The 16,402-nt window shown below is 41.6% G+C and overlaps 1 protein-coding gene across 1 annotated transcript in view; it reads left to right on the top strand.

The window, feature by feature from the left end:
- LOC120793913 (myosin phosphatase Rho interacting protein) overlaps positions 1 to 16,402 on the top strand; it is a 44,405-nt gene that overhangs the window by 11,901 nt on the left and 16,102 nt on the right. Inside the window, 13 exon segments of the mRNA XM_040134357.1 lie at positions 3,010 to 3,161; positions 3,253 to 3,337; positions 3,444 to 3,615; positions 3,835 to 4,279; positions 9,475 to 9,519; positions 9,521 to 9,589; positions 10,670 to 10,781; positions 13,137 to 13,193; positions 13,823 to 13,891; positions 14,008 to 14,097; positions 14,473 to 14,582; positions 15,250 to 15,817; positions 16,181 to 16,318. Coding sequence (XP_039990291.1) covers positions 3,010 to 3,161; positions 3,253 to 3,337; positions 3,444 to 3,615; positions 3,835 to 4,279; positions 9,475 to 9,519; positions 9,521 to 9,589; positions 10,670 to 10,781; positions 13,137 to 13,193; positions 13,823 to 13,891; positions 14,008 to 14,097; positions 14,473 to 14,582; positions 15,250 to 15,817; positions 16,181 to 16,318 — 2,112 coding nt within the window.

Raw genomic sequence — 16,402 nt, 5'->3', positions numbered from 1 at the left:
ATTTTAGCATGGGGTAGTTACCTTACATACACATCCATTTTTTAGTGTATAGCATTTCACTTGTCGGTCTCCTGTGGGTTGTATTGTCTCTTTTTGGTTCTCTCTCTCTTAGTGTGTTTTATAGCCTCTCGTGTCAGTCAGAGTGGCTGAAATCTCAAGAGTCGTCTGAGAAAGTTGTTGCTTTTAATAATATCCCATAGCAAAGCTAAAAATAGTCAGCCTCCTGGAAGACAGACACAATTGGAGGATATGGAATTGGTGCAGTTGTGTAGAAATCAAACCCGCAACAATTTGTTCGTGTTTGAATGGTAGCCTTGGCAGATACATCTCCTTTGTTTTGCTGCCAGTAGCAGTTTCTCAGCAACAAGTTGCTATTATACTCTCAGCACCAGGATCAGCTGGACTCTAGAAATCCAGGCTCCACCTAAGAGCAACAAATAACACAGAAAACTCACCCTCAGGCACTGTGAGTGTCTCCTTTACCTCTGCTTGATGTCATTCACTTACTATGTGGATGGACAGTGGGAGGCTTCCAGTGTTAAGCAGTTGTTGGATCAACCTGGACTCCATTTATTATAGCAAATAGAGCTTCAATATGTTTTCATTTCCTGAAGATCAGACACAATTGGAGGATATGGAATTGTTGCAGTTGCTGCAGATAATAAAAAGATTTATACTGTTGAGGTTTTTAGATGTTATCTGTGTTCTAATGTTAAAGTCCCTTTCCAAAGCAGGAACTTTTCCATGGGGCCAGGAACTATTTTAGGAACCTTACCTGTGTTTCAACTGGAGGAACCAACCCTGACACTAAATTTAGTTCCTTTGCCGTAGTTCCAAGTGCCAAAAGAGTTTGGAATGAGGAACTTTCATCATGATGGAAGCACTGCATTCCATAGTATTAATAATAGGACGAGGGACAAACTCTTCTCGGTTGGACTTTAAAACAAAGTTAGGGGCAGTGACTGCACAGCGGCTTCAGCTAATTATCAGTTTCATTATCAATTATCAGATTATTTTTGTTGATTTATCAATTAATTGTTTGGTGTATAAAGCATCAGAAAATAGTGACAAATGCTTGTTATAATTTTCGACTGACCACAAAGATGTATTCAAATGACTCCTTTTTTTTCAACCAACAGTTTGGAACCTAAAAATATTCAGTTTGCTTTCACATATGAAAATGGAAAGCATCAAGCACTACATCTGAGAAAGTGGAACCATCAACTGTTTGGCATTTTTGGTGAAAAAAACGACTTCAACAACTAGTCAATTATCAAAATAGCCAAAAAATTTCTGTTGATCAGCCAATTGATTAATCGACTAATCATAGCAGCATTATTTGCGGTTATGTACTAAATCAGGAATAAATAACACTCATCTAGAGAGAGACCTCTTTTCTAACTCTGCATGCCCCACATTATATACAAAGTAAAGCATGGTGAATCTGTGTTGTTGTTTCCCAGTGTGTGAAAATCGCAAAAACTATTGTCATTTTAAAATCCATTAGCAAATGGATTTCGTTTAGTTTTTCCTTGAAAAATGACTCAGACAGTTAATCGATTATCAAAATAGCTGCCTATTTGTTTTCTGCAAGTCCACCACTCTGACTACTTGTTGCGGCTCTAAATAGAACTAATCTTCATAATTGTGGTGGAAATGTAAAAAGAGTAAGTTTCTGGCTTAGTTTCTTAGTTTAGATCCTGTGGCTCCATAATTCCTGGAACTGTTTGGTCGGAAAGGGCTATCAATGGTAATAAATTACTAGGGGGCATAATGTGTTATGTAGTCTCAGTTTTTCCCCACACTTCTTAAAATACTGCATGTGTGTTGGTATTCTTATCTCAGCGGTTATCACTAAAATATCGATGTGACATAAGTTTCGACATACTACAGGGCTCCACACTTCCACACTTTTTTTTTTTCTAGTGAAAGAAAATTCTTCCACAGTGTCTAAAGTGCGACACAGTGTAATTGCCATATTTGGCAGTCCCTGGGGGTTTAGAGGCAGATCTTAATAAAGCTGGATCTGTGTTCAGTGGCCTTAAAAGGAGCTGGAAAGAGACCCAGCACCTGTTTTACATCTCTAGTAGGAATAGCCCAGCAAAGCCTGATAACAGAGCTGCAGGACATCAGAGCAGACACAGAACAGGTTGGAGAGGACGTTTATGGGATTTCTTCGCTCTGGTGTTAATGAGACAATCAGGTTCAAATGACAGTCTAGTCACACAAAACATACAGGAAACTTAGTTCGGTTTATTGTCTGTGGCCTGTTGAATATCGTTCTGGTTTTACTACCAAGATATTGAGATTTTTTTTCAGTGTTGTAAATGTTTCTGTATCGTAGCTGGTTTACAAAGCAGACAAAGCTCTACGTTCTTCACTGATCACACACACAAAGCCGCTTTAGTCTGGCATCCCATTGCTGTCATCTCGCCTTTTCACTCACTGTGTGCTACAACTGAAAGGATTTGCCTAGTTACCATGGAGAGCTGGTGATAACAGCAGAGTGTCCATACAGTACCGGGCTGATGGGCCCTGAAACCTGCCTCTAAAAAAAAAAGAGTGGCAGATGAGGAATGAGGGATTGGAAGAGACTTACTGTGAAACCTGCTGAGCCAAGTCTGTGAAACACTGTACAGCACTGAGGCATGTTTCCCCTTTAATCTTCTCTGTTTGAGTTTTGAACTATTTTAAATGTGATGCTAATGATATCAGTGTTTAGTCGGGCCGTCAGCCATCCAATATGGAAAAAAACCAGTGGATGGAAGTGAATGGAAACCATTGACTCAAGCACCCCATTTCCATTTTTTCCACATTTGTCCTTTTTATGTTTCACTCCTGCATTTGCTTGCTAGTGTTGTAATACTTAATTGATTTACGTGTAAGTTACTCTTTAGCTTTGCTATTATCACCTTTGCTGTATTCAATTATTTAATCCAAGGGTGAAATAATACAGGCCAGTATACAGGATATACAATAAGCAGGTGTTTTGTCATGTTTCTCCTCTAGCCAAGCACGTTGCCTCAGGGCACCGTAAACATGAACCTCTGTACAGACGTCATTGACGCCGAGCCTAAGACGGGCCAGAAGAACTCCCTGTGCATCATCACGCCAGACCAGGAGTACTTCATCAGAGGAGAGAATAAGGAGATCATCAATGGGTAAGTTGTCTTGCTGTGTCTGTCGACGGTATGGGTAAGGTAGGATGCTCATGCAAAAATGTCAGAAACACCCTCTGCTGTGTGTTTTCAGGTGGAGCGAGCAGCTGGTAGTTTACCCCCGAACCAACAAACAGAACCTGAAGAAGAAACGCAAGGTGGAGCCTACAACCTCCCAGGTAATCCCCCTTACGTCGTACGAAAAGAGTACATGTTATAGCTTCATAATGTATTCCGTTTTTTCCTATTCTGTTGTTTTTGACTTCTTCATGTGCTCACGTCCAGGAGCCAGGCCCAGCCAAGGTAGCAGTCACTGGCTCTGGTATCCCTGAGGCAGAGAAGGTGCCAGACTCCAGCTCCATAATCTGGCAGGAGGAGTTGAACCAGAGGGAAGCTGAGGGGGCTGCAGTTTGGGCCGCTGCTGACCTGCCCCCAGGATCACCACTGCCCTCTGCAGGTAAGGAGGAATTACAGCTTTGTGTAGGAGAACTCCATATAGTGTTTATAAAGTGCTTTGAAAATTAAATTAAAAGAAATGATGTGAATTTTTTAGAAATAATAGTTGTAAAAATTGGTTCAGGCAAAGTTAATAACAGACGTAACAGAAAGTAAAGTTTATCGTTTTTGGTTATAAGTGTTAAGACGCTTTCTGGCACCCTCTGTTCCTCTGGTCAAGGTGAATGTGCGTCTTTGGGACATGGCTCAGATGCAGGCTCAGTGAATGGTGACGAGGTGGACCGGGGGAGCCTGGCGCTGCACAGCTCTGCGCCACAGCCACCCAGCGACCTGCTCTCTCCCACAGGCTCCTGCTCGAGCCTGGGAGGAGTCCCACGCTGCCTCTCCCCAGCCCCCAGCGACCCCTTTCCCTCCGGCAGCTCCCTGCTCTCCAACGGGTCCCACATCAGCGGCTCGGTCAGCTCTCTGGACTCAGACGCCAGCGGCAGCACAGTGACCAGCACCGACAGTCACCCAACCACCCAGAGGGGCAGCCACTCCTACAGCCACCACGACACGACGCGATCCAGACGGATGGAGGCCGAAGCCAGAAAGGCAGAGAAGAGGAGCCGGTTTAGGAGCCCTGACAGGCAGGAGAGGGAGGCCGTCCTCAGCCCCGAGAGGAGGTCAGCGTCTGTTTCTTAGTCATCCATAACTGTGTCCCCAAAAGTCCCTTTTACAGTCTTACCTCGCCTGTCTTTAACTCAGTGGTTCTCAGCTCTTTGGGTTAAAAGAATTTGAAAAAAGTTTGACATTTTGGAGAAAGACATGCTGCAACCAGCAAACATAATTTTTTGAAGTCAGAAACTAGTATTTTCCGGCTGAATACTGACAGCTGACATTGAGTCATGATTTCTGTTTTCTAAATTTTACTGTTTTAACCCAGAATACTAAAGTACAGGTTTTAGCCCATCATGTGCTGTGTAGACGCATCAGTGACTGGCTGGGGGGCCAGTTCATGGAGCTGTAGTGACTTTTGTACTTGACCATGTGGTCCTTTTTTTTTTTTTTTTAAACTGCATTGCTTCTGTAAAGTACAGCATTTTGATTGGTGTGTCCATCTACTCATGTGCGTAAATGTCTTGTTTATTGTGTACCCCACATAATGGGGTACTCCAGCAATTTAGTTTGCACTTCCAAAAAATTGATTAAAAACACACTGCTCAAAATCAATGCTGCAGAGGCCAAGATATCATGACTTTTAGTCAAAGACAGCTTATCTGATATTTCTTGACCTAAGTTCCATAAAAGCTGAATCCTACAATTTCCACAATGCAACATCTTTCAAACTACACATCAATCATCCACAACATTAGAACCAGTTATCAGTTTTGGATAATCGGTGTTTGCTTCCAGTTTGTAAGACAGACTTTTTTGTCATAGGTTTGTAGTCTCGTATTTCTGACAGAAGACTTTATACAACTGTTTTCGAAGGCTGAGTAAACTGATCTCAATGTGTAACATTAGTAGAGTGTCCTTTTAAAACCAGTTCATGAATATTGACATGTTGCTTTGCTGTTGTATTCCAGCTGATGCCTGGCTCACCGAAAGTAAAGTAAATAACTGAAAACACTTGAGATGAAGCACTGCTTCAAGTGCTGGTGTTAAAGGACTTGTGGGATGGACCTACCCATGCCTGACCCTTTGCCACATTCACAGATGAAGATGTTTAGACAAAGTCCTTATGTGTAAATGTTGAACAGACCTTTGTCCAGGCACTTTGGCATCGGAATATATAAGACTAAATATGAGAACCGCCTGACTTTCACTGAACTAGAATGTAGTTTCTTTTGCTGAAAGGGGCCCGAATGAAACAAAAACACACATTCACGCGTAGGTCAGACTATAAAAGAAGCAATATTCTTAGCCTGATAACACTTCACTGTCCTCACTGTCCTCGCTGAGTCTGGGACTTAACCTGATGAACTGGCTTAGTGGACTGTTTTCTGGGAATCTCTGCTCCGTGCTACAGACACCGTGGTCTGGATATACTTGAGCCTCTGGCTTATCCTTTTAAAGGCACGTACACACATATAAAAAGACACACACACAGTCTAGTGACGCACAAAGCTTTTGATGTGCACACTTAAGCTCACACAACTGTGGTTTTAATGGAAGGGGGGTGTATTTGGTGAAATTAAGACATACTGGGATTTGTGATGCACTTTGAATATCCCGCTTGTGTGTGTCTCTTTTTTAATTATCACCCCTCCCTGTCAGTTTTCTTTTTTTATCAGCAGTCTTACTAACTGTAAGCATAGACTGTATAAACAAACAGCCTCTGTACTTTCCATTCAGTAATCTGCCTCCCGGCCCCTGTGCTGTTCATGGAGAGGTCACAGGTCTTACACACTCATACACACACCAGAGACGGCAACATTTCAAGCAAGCCAAGTGAGTGAGGTGGGGGGCATCTTTTTCCTCCCAGAACCAGCTTCCTGCTCCATTCAGTGCCTCCATCCATACCAGGAATGAAAGGAAAAGGAGGAGTGCCCACATACTGCCTCATAAACAAGTTACTTTACCGGTCCATTGGAGCCATTTTCTGGTTTGAGTAGACTCTCCCTCTTTGCAGATATGCCCACACAGCAGCCAGGGAGGCAGCCTTGGACTCTCTGACTTCAGCCCCCTTCAGACATGTACCTCGTTACATAAATGCGACAGTAAATGGGTCAGTTGTGTCTAAGTGCCTCTGTTACCTTTACGTAAAAGTCATGACAGCAGGCAATTTCACATTTTTTGGGAGATTCGACACGTCAGATCAGCTTATAAAAATTAGGGTTATAATGGTTGATTATAATCAAGGTAGTGTGTTCGTAAAAGACCGAAAGCCCAAAGCAGTGTATAGAAATAAAAACCAAATAATCTGAAATGAAATTATAGACATTTAGCAATATTCAATACTTAAAAAAAATTGCTCATAAATGACACTTTGCATGCCCCCCCTTCACAAATTAAAAAAAATGACTTCAAACTAAGTGTGTTTGGGATGGAGATGGGGGCTGAATGTGACGTTGCCTCGTAGTTTGGAGGCATGTTACCCCAGGAAATGTCATTGATTGTCTTGGGGTCTAGAAGACAGAATTAAAGGATTTTCCTTGGACAAAGGCAAATAACATCTGCTGTAATAAACAGTGCAAGTACCAGGAACAATAAATTGTGTAATAAAGTGACTGCAAATGTCATTCACTAATTCATAAAAAGTGGATTTAGTGTTAGTTACTCTTTAAGGCTTCAACAACAAAATAGGTATTGAAATCTATGACTGATGCAGCCCATGAGAGAACAGAAAACATTTCTTTATCTTCATGTCTGAGCTTGTAAACTCCCCACTGTTCTCCATTGGCGACACCGCTCCTTCTTGCATAATGCCCAAAACCGTGAAAACATTGTGGCTCTTTTCGTAAATTTCCTTTCATGTCTGAATCAAGCCATAAGGAAGATTTACATAATGGTCAGCTTTGTCTGAATCACAAAAAGCCATCACTTTGCTGGTATTATCGATCCGTATATGTTCCATGTGCCATGCCTGAAAAGGGCTTAAACGAACTGTTAGGACAAACCCTCGTCCTAAGATTTTCATCTGAGGCCATGCCCTATTTGCCAAACTTAATTTATATCTTCAACCCTAAACTGTACATACCATGGAAGACGATTCAGTGAGAAGATGCTGTTTGTTTGCACATACAGATGCATCATGTTCAGAAATCACATATGATTCCTACCTGATCTTTTTTTAAAAGCCTTTTATATACAGTAAATGCTTTCTAGATAGAAAGCTTATTTAAAAACAGTGAGAGATTGAAAGAGAAAAACTAAACAGAAACTCAAACTTAACTTTATTTGATCCTTGATAAACTAGCAGCAGTAGATAAAACTTGGCAGCACTCTGCTAGCGCGCACATATGTACTGGAGACACATTGCCGGAAGGTCATTAGCCAGGGTAACATGATTAGGAAACATCATTAATACAAACAAGACATGTGTTGCTCAGGACAGTTGAACCCGACCTTCTCACAACAGGTTGTGAGTCCCTGTCAAGTGTATACTGCAATTTTACATAAGTCGGCCTGGGGCAAGGCCTCAAACAGAAAAAGATCCTATAGTGGGCGTTTGGCCTCACATCGTCCTTGTCTTTCTCCCCTCTCTTTCATTCCCTTTTAAGGACAGCAGCTTTGGCTGAAAAGTCCCCAAATAAGGGCAGCATTTGGACAAAAGAGTAATATAATATTTCCCACTACCTCTCACCCTCTTCCTCCCTCTAATGCAGATTCCTCTGTCATTTAAGAAAGAGCCTGTGTGGGAACGTGTCAGGAGTTGGCAGCATACTGTGTCACAGTTTGAAAAAGGTTACATGCAGATGGACACCAGTGAGCATAGGCTGTTACGTTTTTCCCCTCTGTTCTTAAAATAGATCTTCCAGAAGCAGTTTTTCATAAATAACCTAATTTAGCATAGCTCTGATGCCCGTGATTTTACTGTTAACAGCTATATGAGCAGGTGGCTTCACTCTTTTGCCTTCTTAAGTCTTGTGGATCTTACCCCAATGTGTTAGGCAATTATCTTGCTCAGCTGATGAAGTCGCCAAAAAGAAACAGCATGAATTCACTAGTAGAACGATTCCGTGAGGGTTGTCCTGCCTGATATTAATTCCTGCAATACAACTGTAATTGTATTCTGTATACTATTTATACAGTAGAATTGACAAAGTCTTTTAGATTGGGTAAATTCAGGTTGTTTTCCAATGGCATGTGGGTTCTTGCACTAAGCTGGGCTGTGAGCAACCACAACCACAGCACAGCTAGAAGCTGTTTTCCTGATGACATGTTAAAGGTGTGCTAGTTTGGAGAAAACCCTGTTGTCTGGAGCTCTTCATCTAACAACTCACTGTGGCTGTTCCAGCTTCTACTGTTCCTCCTCGCAACATGTAAAACGGATCCACTGATAAAATAGCGCAGAATATGTGCTATCTGGTAGTGCAGACCTGTTTTTATTGAAGAATAGCATGTCTAATGAAGCTCTGCTAAGTCAGTGATAAACACATCGAATTTCCTATACCTGCTGAAAATAAAGTGTCCCGTTTGTTTGCCATTTGAAAGCTTTTAATGTAAAGTAAAAGCAGAAAATATTGTCTTTGCATCAGCAGTAACTTTACAAAGCTCTGTTATGGTTGAAAGCAAACATTAACCAATAAATAAGGTGGATCTGAAATTATGAATAGGCTACCAATGCAGGGCCAACTGAGTTCACAGCGCGCTGCCATTAAAGCAGACCAAGCTAGGCCTGGGGAGACACAGTGTTAGAGAAGGCAGAGTTAGAAAGACAAAAAGATTATGAAAATGCCAGGAAGTGTGTAGCTCAACCAAATGACGTGGTGGTACCAGCAGTAGCATATTTACTAGGAAAGAAAATAGCAGATTGAGGAGATTCCGACATGTCTACCATTACGTGGGAATAACCGCTTCTGAATTCGCACAAAGTGTTGAACTTTATCAAACCAGCCTAAACATGTCTTAAGGCCAAACAACCATTACAATATGCTTTGTCTGAAGCCATATCTCAGTTGCAGATCATATTGGGACCACAGAATCAGTCCAGTTAAGGACCTCAGTGGGATCCCAGAACCACCATGCAGTGACATGGTTTTATTAAGGAATGCTGAATGGATTGTTATTTTTTTAACTTAACTGTGTGTGTGTGTGTGTGTGTGTGTGTGTGTGTTTGTGTGTGTGTGTGTGTGTGTGTGTATTTGTTTTGTGTGTGTGTGTGTGTATTTGTTTGTGTGTGTGTATTTGTTTGTGTGCGCGCGTGTGTTTGCAGTCGCTCCGGTGTTATTGAGAAGTTGGAGGCCTTGGAGCTGGAGAACCCAGAAATGGGAGGAAGAGGAGGGAGGAGGAGCCAGACAGGGTCAGAGTCGTGAGCACAGAGCTTCACAGAACTGCTGCGCGTGTGTGTGTGCGTGTGCGCGTGTGCACGTGCTTGCACATTGAAGCCAACAGTGCCAACATTGTGCAGCTGTTTACAATAGATACGGTGAGCCTCATAAACAGTGTTTTTAAACAGCATCACATGGCAGAGCAGATGTGAGCTCAGTATTGGACCTACCAGTGTGGGTTCTACTTTTTTATTCCTCTGTCGAAGCACCTCCCCCCACTCCTCCTCTATCTTTTCCCTTCACCCTCGCCCTCTTCCCTCCATCTCTCCCTCTCTCTGTCCTGTCTTTGTTTTGGTTGCAGGTCAGAGGTCAGCAGCTTGAGCTATATTCATTTCCAGTTTCCATTCTGTGGTGGGATTCCCCTGGTGATTATGCTTCCTTTTCCCACCCTGGCCCTCTGCTCGGGTAGAACAGCCCAAAATCTGACTTAAGGAACAGAGAGGCCCAATACACTGACAATTTCTCTGTCACAGTCAGACACTGTTAAACACGTATGTTTTTTTGTCTTGGCCCTTGATCTTGCACAGATGAAAATATCATGTAAATATACAGATAAAGATGCCAAGACCTCTTTTGTGCCTCGTGCTCCACGCACACATAAGCTGTCTGTTATTTTTACTGTTGTTTCAAACAACACACACACACATTTTGAGCTGGCAAGTTTAGCCTCACACTATCAGTGTGTTTTTTTTTGTTTTTTTTTTCTCTTTCTCTTTCTCTTTGGTTCAGTGCAGTGCCCTGCAGAGTTTATCATCAAAAACAAAGTGTTTGACTAAAAGGGAGTGGTTGTCATGACATTTCTCCACAGCACATTAATATCAGCCCAAACAGACCAAATCAGATGATGTACTATAATTGGTCAGTGATTTTTGTGGTTCAAATGTTGATTCTTGCATTTTTAAAAAGTGTTAGTGTTTCATGCTTATCTTCCTTTTTATATATATATTATATATTATATATTATATATTATATATTATATATTATATATAAAATTTTGTGTTGACTATGAGAGTCAGTTTATCCATAATAACGGGTGTAAAAACAATGTAGAAAGACTTAAGTGTGTTTTTGTGTGTGTGTTCTGCAGGAGCAGAGGCATGGTGTTGTTCAGGGTCTGGATTTCCCCTCCACCCTGCCCCCTCTGAGGAGAGCCAAGTCCTTGGACCGAAGGACCACCGAGTCAGTCATGACAGTGAGTGTTTAATCTACTGTCATTTTGTCACACAGCCTCGTGCAATCGGCTTTAAACAGGTTATACTTGTAACACAATATGCTTTATAATGTAAAGAAAACCCAGAATCAGCTAATGTTGTTTACCCAAGCGTGTGTGTGTGTGTGTGTGTGTGTGTGTGTGTGTGTGTGTGTGTGTGTGTGTGTGTGTGTGTGTGTGTGTGTGTGTGTGTGTGGGTGTGTGTGTGGGTGGGTGGGTGGGTGGGTGGGAGAGGGATCAGGCTCTCCTACCTCACATGTAAAAACTGAATTAGGCAGTTTTTTTGACTGAACAGGTCCAGAAAATCATCAAAACAAGCTAAAATATATGCAGCCATCCTCATATCACTGGCTTAGACATTTGCTGTAGCTTAAGTGTTTGTAAACACTTAGTTGTGTCGTTATCAAATTTTGTTTCGTTGCTGCCGACAAACTGAGTTTATCACTATTATTTTCATTTAAGTCAAACACAGGACAATGATTAATTATTTGGTCAATGAAATGTCAGAATAAATTGCCTGTTAGCCTGACCAAAAGTCAAAAATCCCAAAGCATTCAGTTTACTTCTATTTAAGATGAAGAAAAACTGAAAATAATCACAATTGAGAAGCTAGCTGGAATTAGGTAACATTTAAAAAGAATTTTGCTTGAAAAATGAATTAAAATTTGTTGACAATAACAATTAACTGACTGATCGTTTCAGCTCTGGACCTGAAACCAGGGCACAATGAAAATCTATATTTAGAGTCTTAATCAGCACAGCAGGCTGCTTGTTTTATCCAAGAATGCTGCTGGAAAGCCTCCATATGAGCTACAAACAACGTACCGCACTTGTAGAGGCAGGTTGAGCTCAGGTATGGGGAATTCAATCTAGCTGATGACCAGGTTTAAGTTCAGATTTGTTCTGACTGTTTTTGACATTAACTAACAGACAAATATCGAAATTTCCTCTGAAGGCCAGTGTGTTTCAGTGTGTCTGTGGTCTAACAGACAAAGCGTCTCCTGTTCCTGCTAAGCTGTAGGATCCAGGGTCAGTATCAGTGCCAGGTCTTCAGCTGAGTGGAGAGAGGTCATCGGGTTGCTGTTGGGACTGAGAGGCTAGATTCAGTTAAATAACAGAGTTAGGAGAGTTAAACATTGAGAAAGTTCTCTGTGGATGTCCCTCAGCAGCATGCCACTAGTGTACATGGCAGCTTTTGAAAACAGTTTTTTCCCAGGGTTTGATGGGGGAAAGTGCTAAATGAAGGTGGAAGTGGAGCACTATGACACATACATAATATAGCAATATTTTGAGATAAGTTAAACAAGCCAAATGTCCTGTTTAATCAATTCCATCCCTTTCTTTCTAGCGATTTAAACCTCCATCCCTGACCTCTGACATCTCCATTGAATTGAGTAAAAGAAGAGCATTTCTCCACACTCTTAGATGGCAGGACTGTCAGTTATCCTATTTCAAATTGTCTGACAAGACCTGATGTCCATGTGTGATTTCCATTGTAGTTAAAATTGCCTTTTTCCTAACCTTTCTTTGGCCTTGGTGTGATGGTGCGAGGTGTGGATGTTGTAGGCCAAACCTCCATGCTGCAGGGGGCAGTGCAGCCCCCTCTTCCCCCTCTCTTCTGCAGGTTATACTCCTCATTCTGCTCCCTATGTGTGCAGATTTTGCCCGCTGTGTGTATTTATTGCACCCATTCTGTGCCTTGTGTGCCATTATATTTCCGTTGGAAAAGAGAGACAGGAGTGAGTGAGTGAGTGAGTGAGTGAGCGAGCGAGCGAGCGAGCATATATCACAACTTACCACTGCTTCCTGAGGTCACTGTTCACGTGTATGTGTGTTAGTGTTTCTCCCACTGTTTGGAATCACAGCAGACTACAACAGTGTTGAGCACTGGGTCCTGCATCTTCAGCTGGAGTAGCACAGAATAGCAGCAAACCTGGCAGAAGTTGCCCCTGGCCAGTGGTCCACATTTAGACAGTCTCACATCCACAGCTTTTAATTTGTCTGGTCCATTGGTAGGGTCAACTTCTACCCTCAGCTGACTGAGTGAGCATGTGTTTTTGCTTCTCTCAATTTCTGAACAATTACAATATGATTTTGTACTTATTTCGACACATTGCCACTGTCATTTAGGAATTGTTTCTGGCTACTTTTTTGGTGAATTTTTAGTCTGCTCTATTTTGTTATAATGTAAGATAAATGCTGGTAATAAAAGGTGACATGGTTTGTATGTGTATTTGACTGCTTCTGAGGTCAGTTTGCATGTTGAAGATTTTGAAACTCAGAATTTTTTCCACACATTTTCAGAAAGATGTATTCTCAGTATCTTTTCTTTTCCAGCCGGATTTGCTGAACTTCAAGAAAGGTTGGATGGTGAAACTGGATGAGCAAGGCCAGGTACTATTAACTAATATTCTATTAACTGATCACCTGCATTTGTCTGTGTGAATCAGTCAGAAAAAGTGTAAAAGAAAGTTTGATTGATAACTAATTGTTTATTTTAATGTATTTATCTGGTTAAGTCAGAACATTTCTAGTTTTAGTGAAAAATGTCATTCTAAAGGATGTATCAAACTTTGAACCATCCAGACAGACACAGAGCGGTAAATAACCACATGATGTTGGCATTTATAAAATGTCTATGAAAAGGAGTGTTGGAGTCTTCAAAAAGGGAGTCAAAAGCCAGTTCAAACAGCATCTGAACTGTCCACCTAGAGCACTTGTGAATGTCTGTAGCATTCTATGGCCTTTACAGAGGTGTGGTCAGACTTTGATGTTGTATCTTCAATGGATTTAAAAGACGAGGGTGGAGCCTGATGGCTTTAAAATACATCTTTATATGATATGATGGACATGCAAACTCCGCTGCCATGAAGAGCAGGTTTTATTGACCGACTGGATGTTCAGTATATGACTACTTCTTCATTTCTTTTACATGCTGTGTAGATGTAAGATGCTGCCATACAGAACTCTGTCCTCGAACTTTGTTTCGCTCAACTTTCTAATTTTTAATCTCCATTTTGTAGTGGAAGAAATACTGGTTTGTGTTGACAGATCACAGCCTGCGATACTATAAGGATTCAATTGCAGAGGAGGTGAGCTTATTGGTTTTATTTCAATATTATTGCTTTTTTTTTCTTTTTTTTTTCAACAGCTCTTTGTGATACAGTAGTTCATGTTTGCCATGTATCTCATGTTTGTGTTACTTCAGGCCTCTGACCTGGATGGTGAGATTGACCTGTCTACTTGCTACAGTGTAACTGAGTACCAGGCTCAACGCAACTATGGTTTTCAGATACATGTAAGAGGCTTTCCCTTCTCATGGAGGACACTTTTTTTTTTTACTGTGAATGTTTGTTTATTCAGGCATTTATATTAGCATAGGATGTAATGTTTAGTATCCACATAGCCCTGACCTTGCTTATAAAGTAAAAGCTGTAAAAAGTTAATATTTGTAATGGTTTTGACACTGTATCGTCTGTATGGTAATTTTTATGGGGCTGTAGTTTTTGTTCTTCTATCGGACTCCGGGGGGGGGGCGTGCGTACGTGCGTGCGTGCGTGTATTTATTTATTTATTTATTTATTAATTACATGACTGTTACATCACATTTGCTCATAGAGGTATTTCTCTCTGGTCGGTCAGTGTATATTTTATGGTGGTTTGAAATGTTTAGACCCAGGAGGGAGTGCACACTCTGTCCGCCATGACAGCAGGTATACGCAGGAACTGGATCCAGGCAGTCATGAAGAACGTCAGACCCTCCACTGCCCCTGATGTGGCGAGGTCAGTACAATCACGTAAACAGTATTACACACATTTATCAACCTTAATGATAAAATAAAATTCAGCCTCTGATTTAAACTGGAAACATGACATGACATTCCAGTTGCACCACAACACTGTTTTGTCATATCTTTAGGCCGTCCTTCAGGATCCACATTTCCACATTATTTACAGTTGTTTTACATTTTTTCTGTCTTACAATCATAGTGAAAAAAACATTTACGGCTCATTTATGATCAGTATGGTAACAGATGCTTTGTGTCTGTAGTTAACTTATTGTAATTTGTTTGCACAGCCTGCAGCCTTTATTTTGAATCTGTCTTTCCTGAATGTTGTATATTAGTAGAAGGAGAATAGCATCATTCCTTTGCTTGCTTCACAGACTTTGAAAAAGTAACAAAAACAATTAAAACTAGTTTGCTGTATGTATTTAAAATAAATAATTAACAAAGGCATCATTAAATATTAGATTCATGTCCATTGTGAATAAATTTAGGTGTTTATATACATTAAAAAGTGAATTTTACTCCTCAGAGTCACAAGGTGCCCAAGGTCAAAATATACACATCTCTGCTAGTTGTTATGCAGCTGTCTCCAGTGGACATTGGGGATAGGATTCTGTGATTCTTTGAAGCTCAAACTTACTTGCCTTCTCTCTGCCTTACAGCTCAACTGAGGATCATGGCTCCTTCACTCCTTTGGAAGGTCTGGTCAGGCCAGACATCACCCAAGACTCACCCTCCTCTGAGGCCTCCTCGGTAGAGAGAGAATCTGCTCCGGGCATCATAAAGAGCCGGGCACGTGAGCGTAGACGAGAAGGCCGCTCTAAGACCTTCGACTGGGCGGAGTTCAGACCCATCGCTCAGGCTTTGGCTCAGCAGCGGGCACAGGAAGCCGAGAACCTCCAGGCAGAGTTGGGAGAGCTCGAGCGGAGCCGGAGAAGGGAGGAGAGGCGGAAGAGGTATGAGTCTGTGACCAGCTCATCGGCGGAGCAAGCACCTGTAAAAGAAGGCGGGAGGACAGATTATGAGAGTGGAGAGGGAGTCGGACAATTAGATTCATTGGGTTCCACGTCTTTGGAGAGGCAGCAAAGGGTGGAGGAGGTGATTGAACAACACTGGCGACAGGTGGAGAAGACGCCTATACGGGAGGAGAGAAGGGTGCCTCTGCCCACCACAGTGCAATCCAGAGATACTGCAGAGCTGGAGCAGCTGTTGGAGAATTATAAGCAAGGGGTACGTTTACCTATTACTTGTAGTGGAAAATTTTTGAAAAATTTCTTATCTATTCTTTTCCGTCAGTTTCAAATTTAGTGAGTGCATAAAGTGGAGAACAGGCCCCGTGTTTAAACTTCAGAGTAAAAGCTAGTTTTCATTGATTGATTAATTTCTTAATCAACTAATGTTTCAGTTCTGCCCACATTTTTTGCAACATTTCCTTCGTTATGTGGTACATGCAGTTGGTCTCTTTAAATTAATTTGGGTAATTAGTCGTGATTTCCCGCCATAAAAAATTTAATCAAAAGAACTAAATTATACACAGCACATCCTTTTAAGAAATTATTAACTAATCAAATGTTGTCCCTGCTGCTCCTGCAGATAGAGGATCTGAAGGCACAGTTGGAGAACTGTCACCAGCAGCTCCTAGACTCCAACAAGCACAAGCAGGAGCTGGAGCTCCAGCTGAGAACAGCTCTGGAGAGAGAGCAGGACGTCCGGACAGGTTACATTTCTCCGGTGAGTTATTAGTCTCTGTGTATTTTTCTGGGCAACTGCATTGCACTTTTTGTTACTCTGCTATGATGGGAAGTCCTGTAGTAG

Source organism: Xiphias gladius, chromosome 9 (assembly GCF_016859285.1).
Source record: "Xiphias gladius isolate SHS-SW01 ecotype Sanya breed wild chromosome 9, ASM1685928v1, whole genome shotgun sequence".
Classification (NCBI taxonomy): Eukaryota; Metazoa; Chordata; class Actinopteri; order Istiophoriformes; family Xiphiidae; genus Xiphias; species Xiphias gladius.
This window is presented reverse-complemented; position numbering and strand designations above follow the sequence as displayed.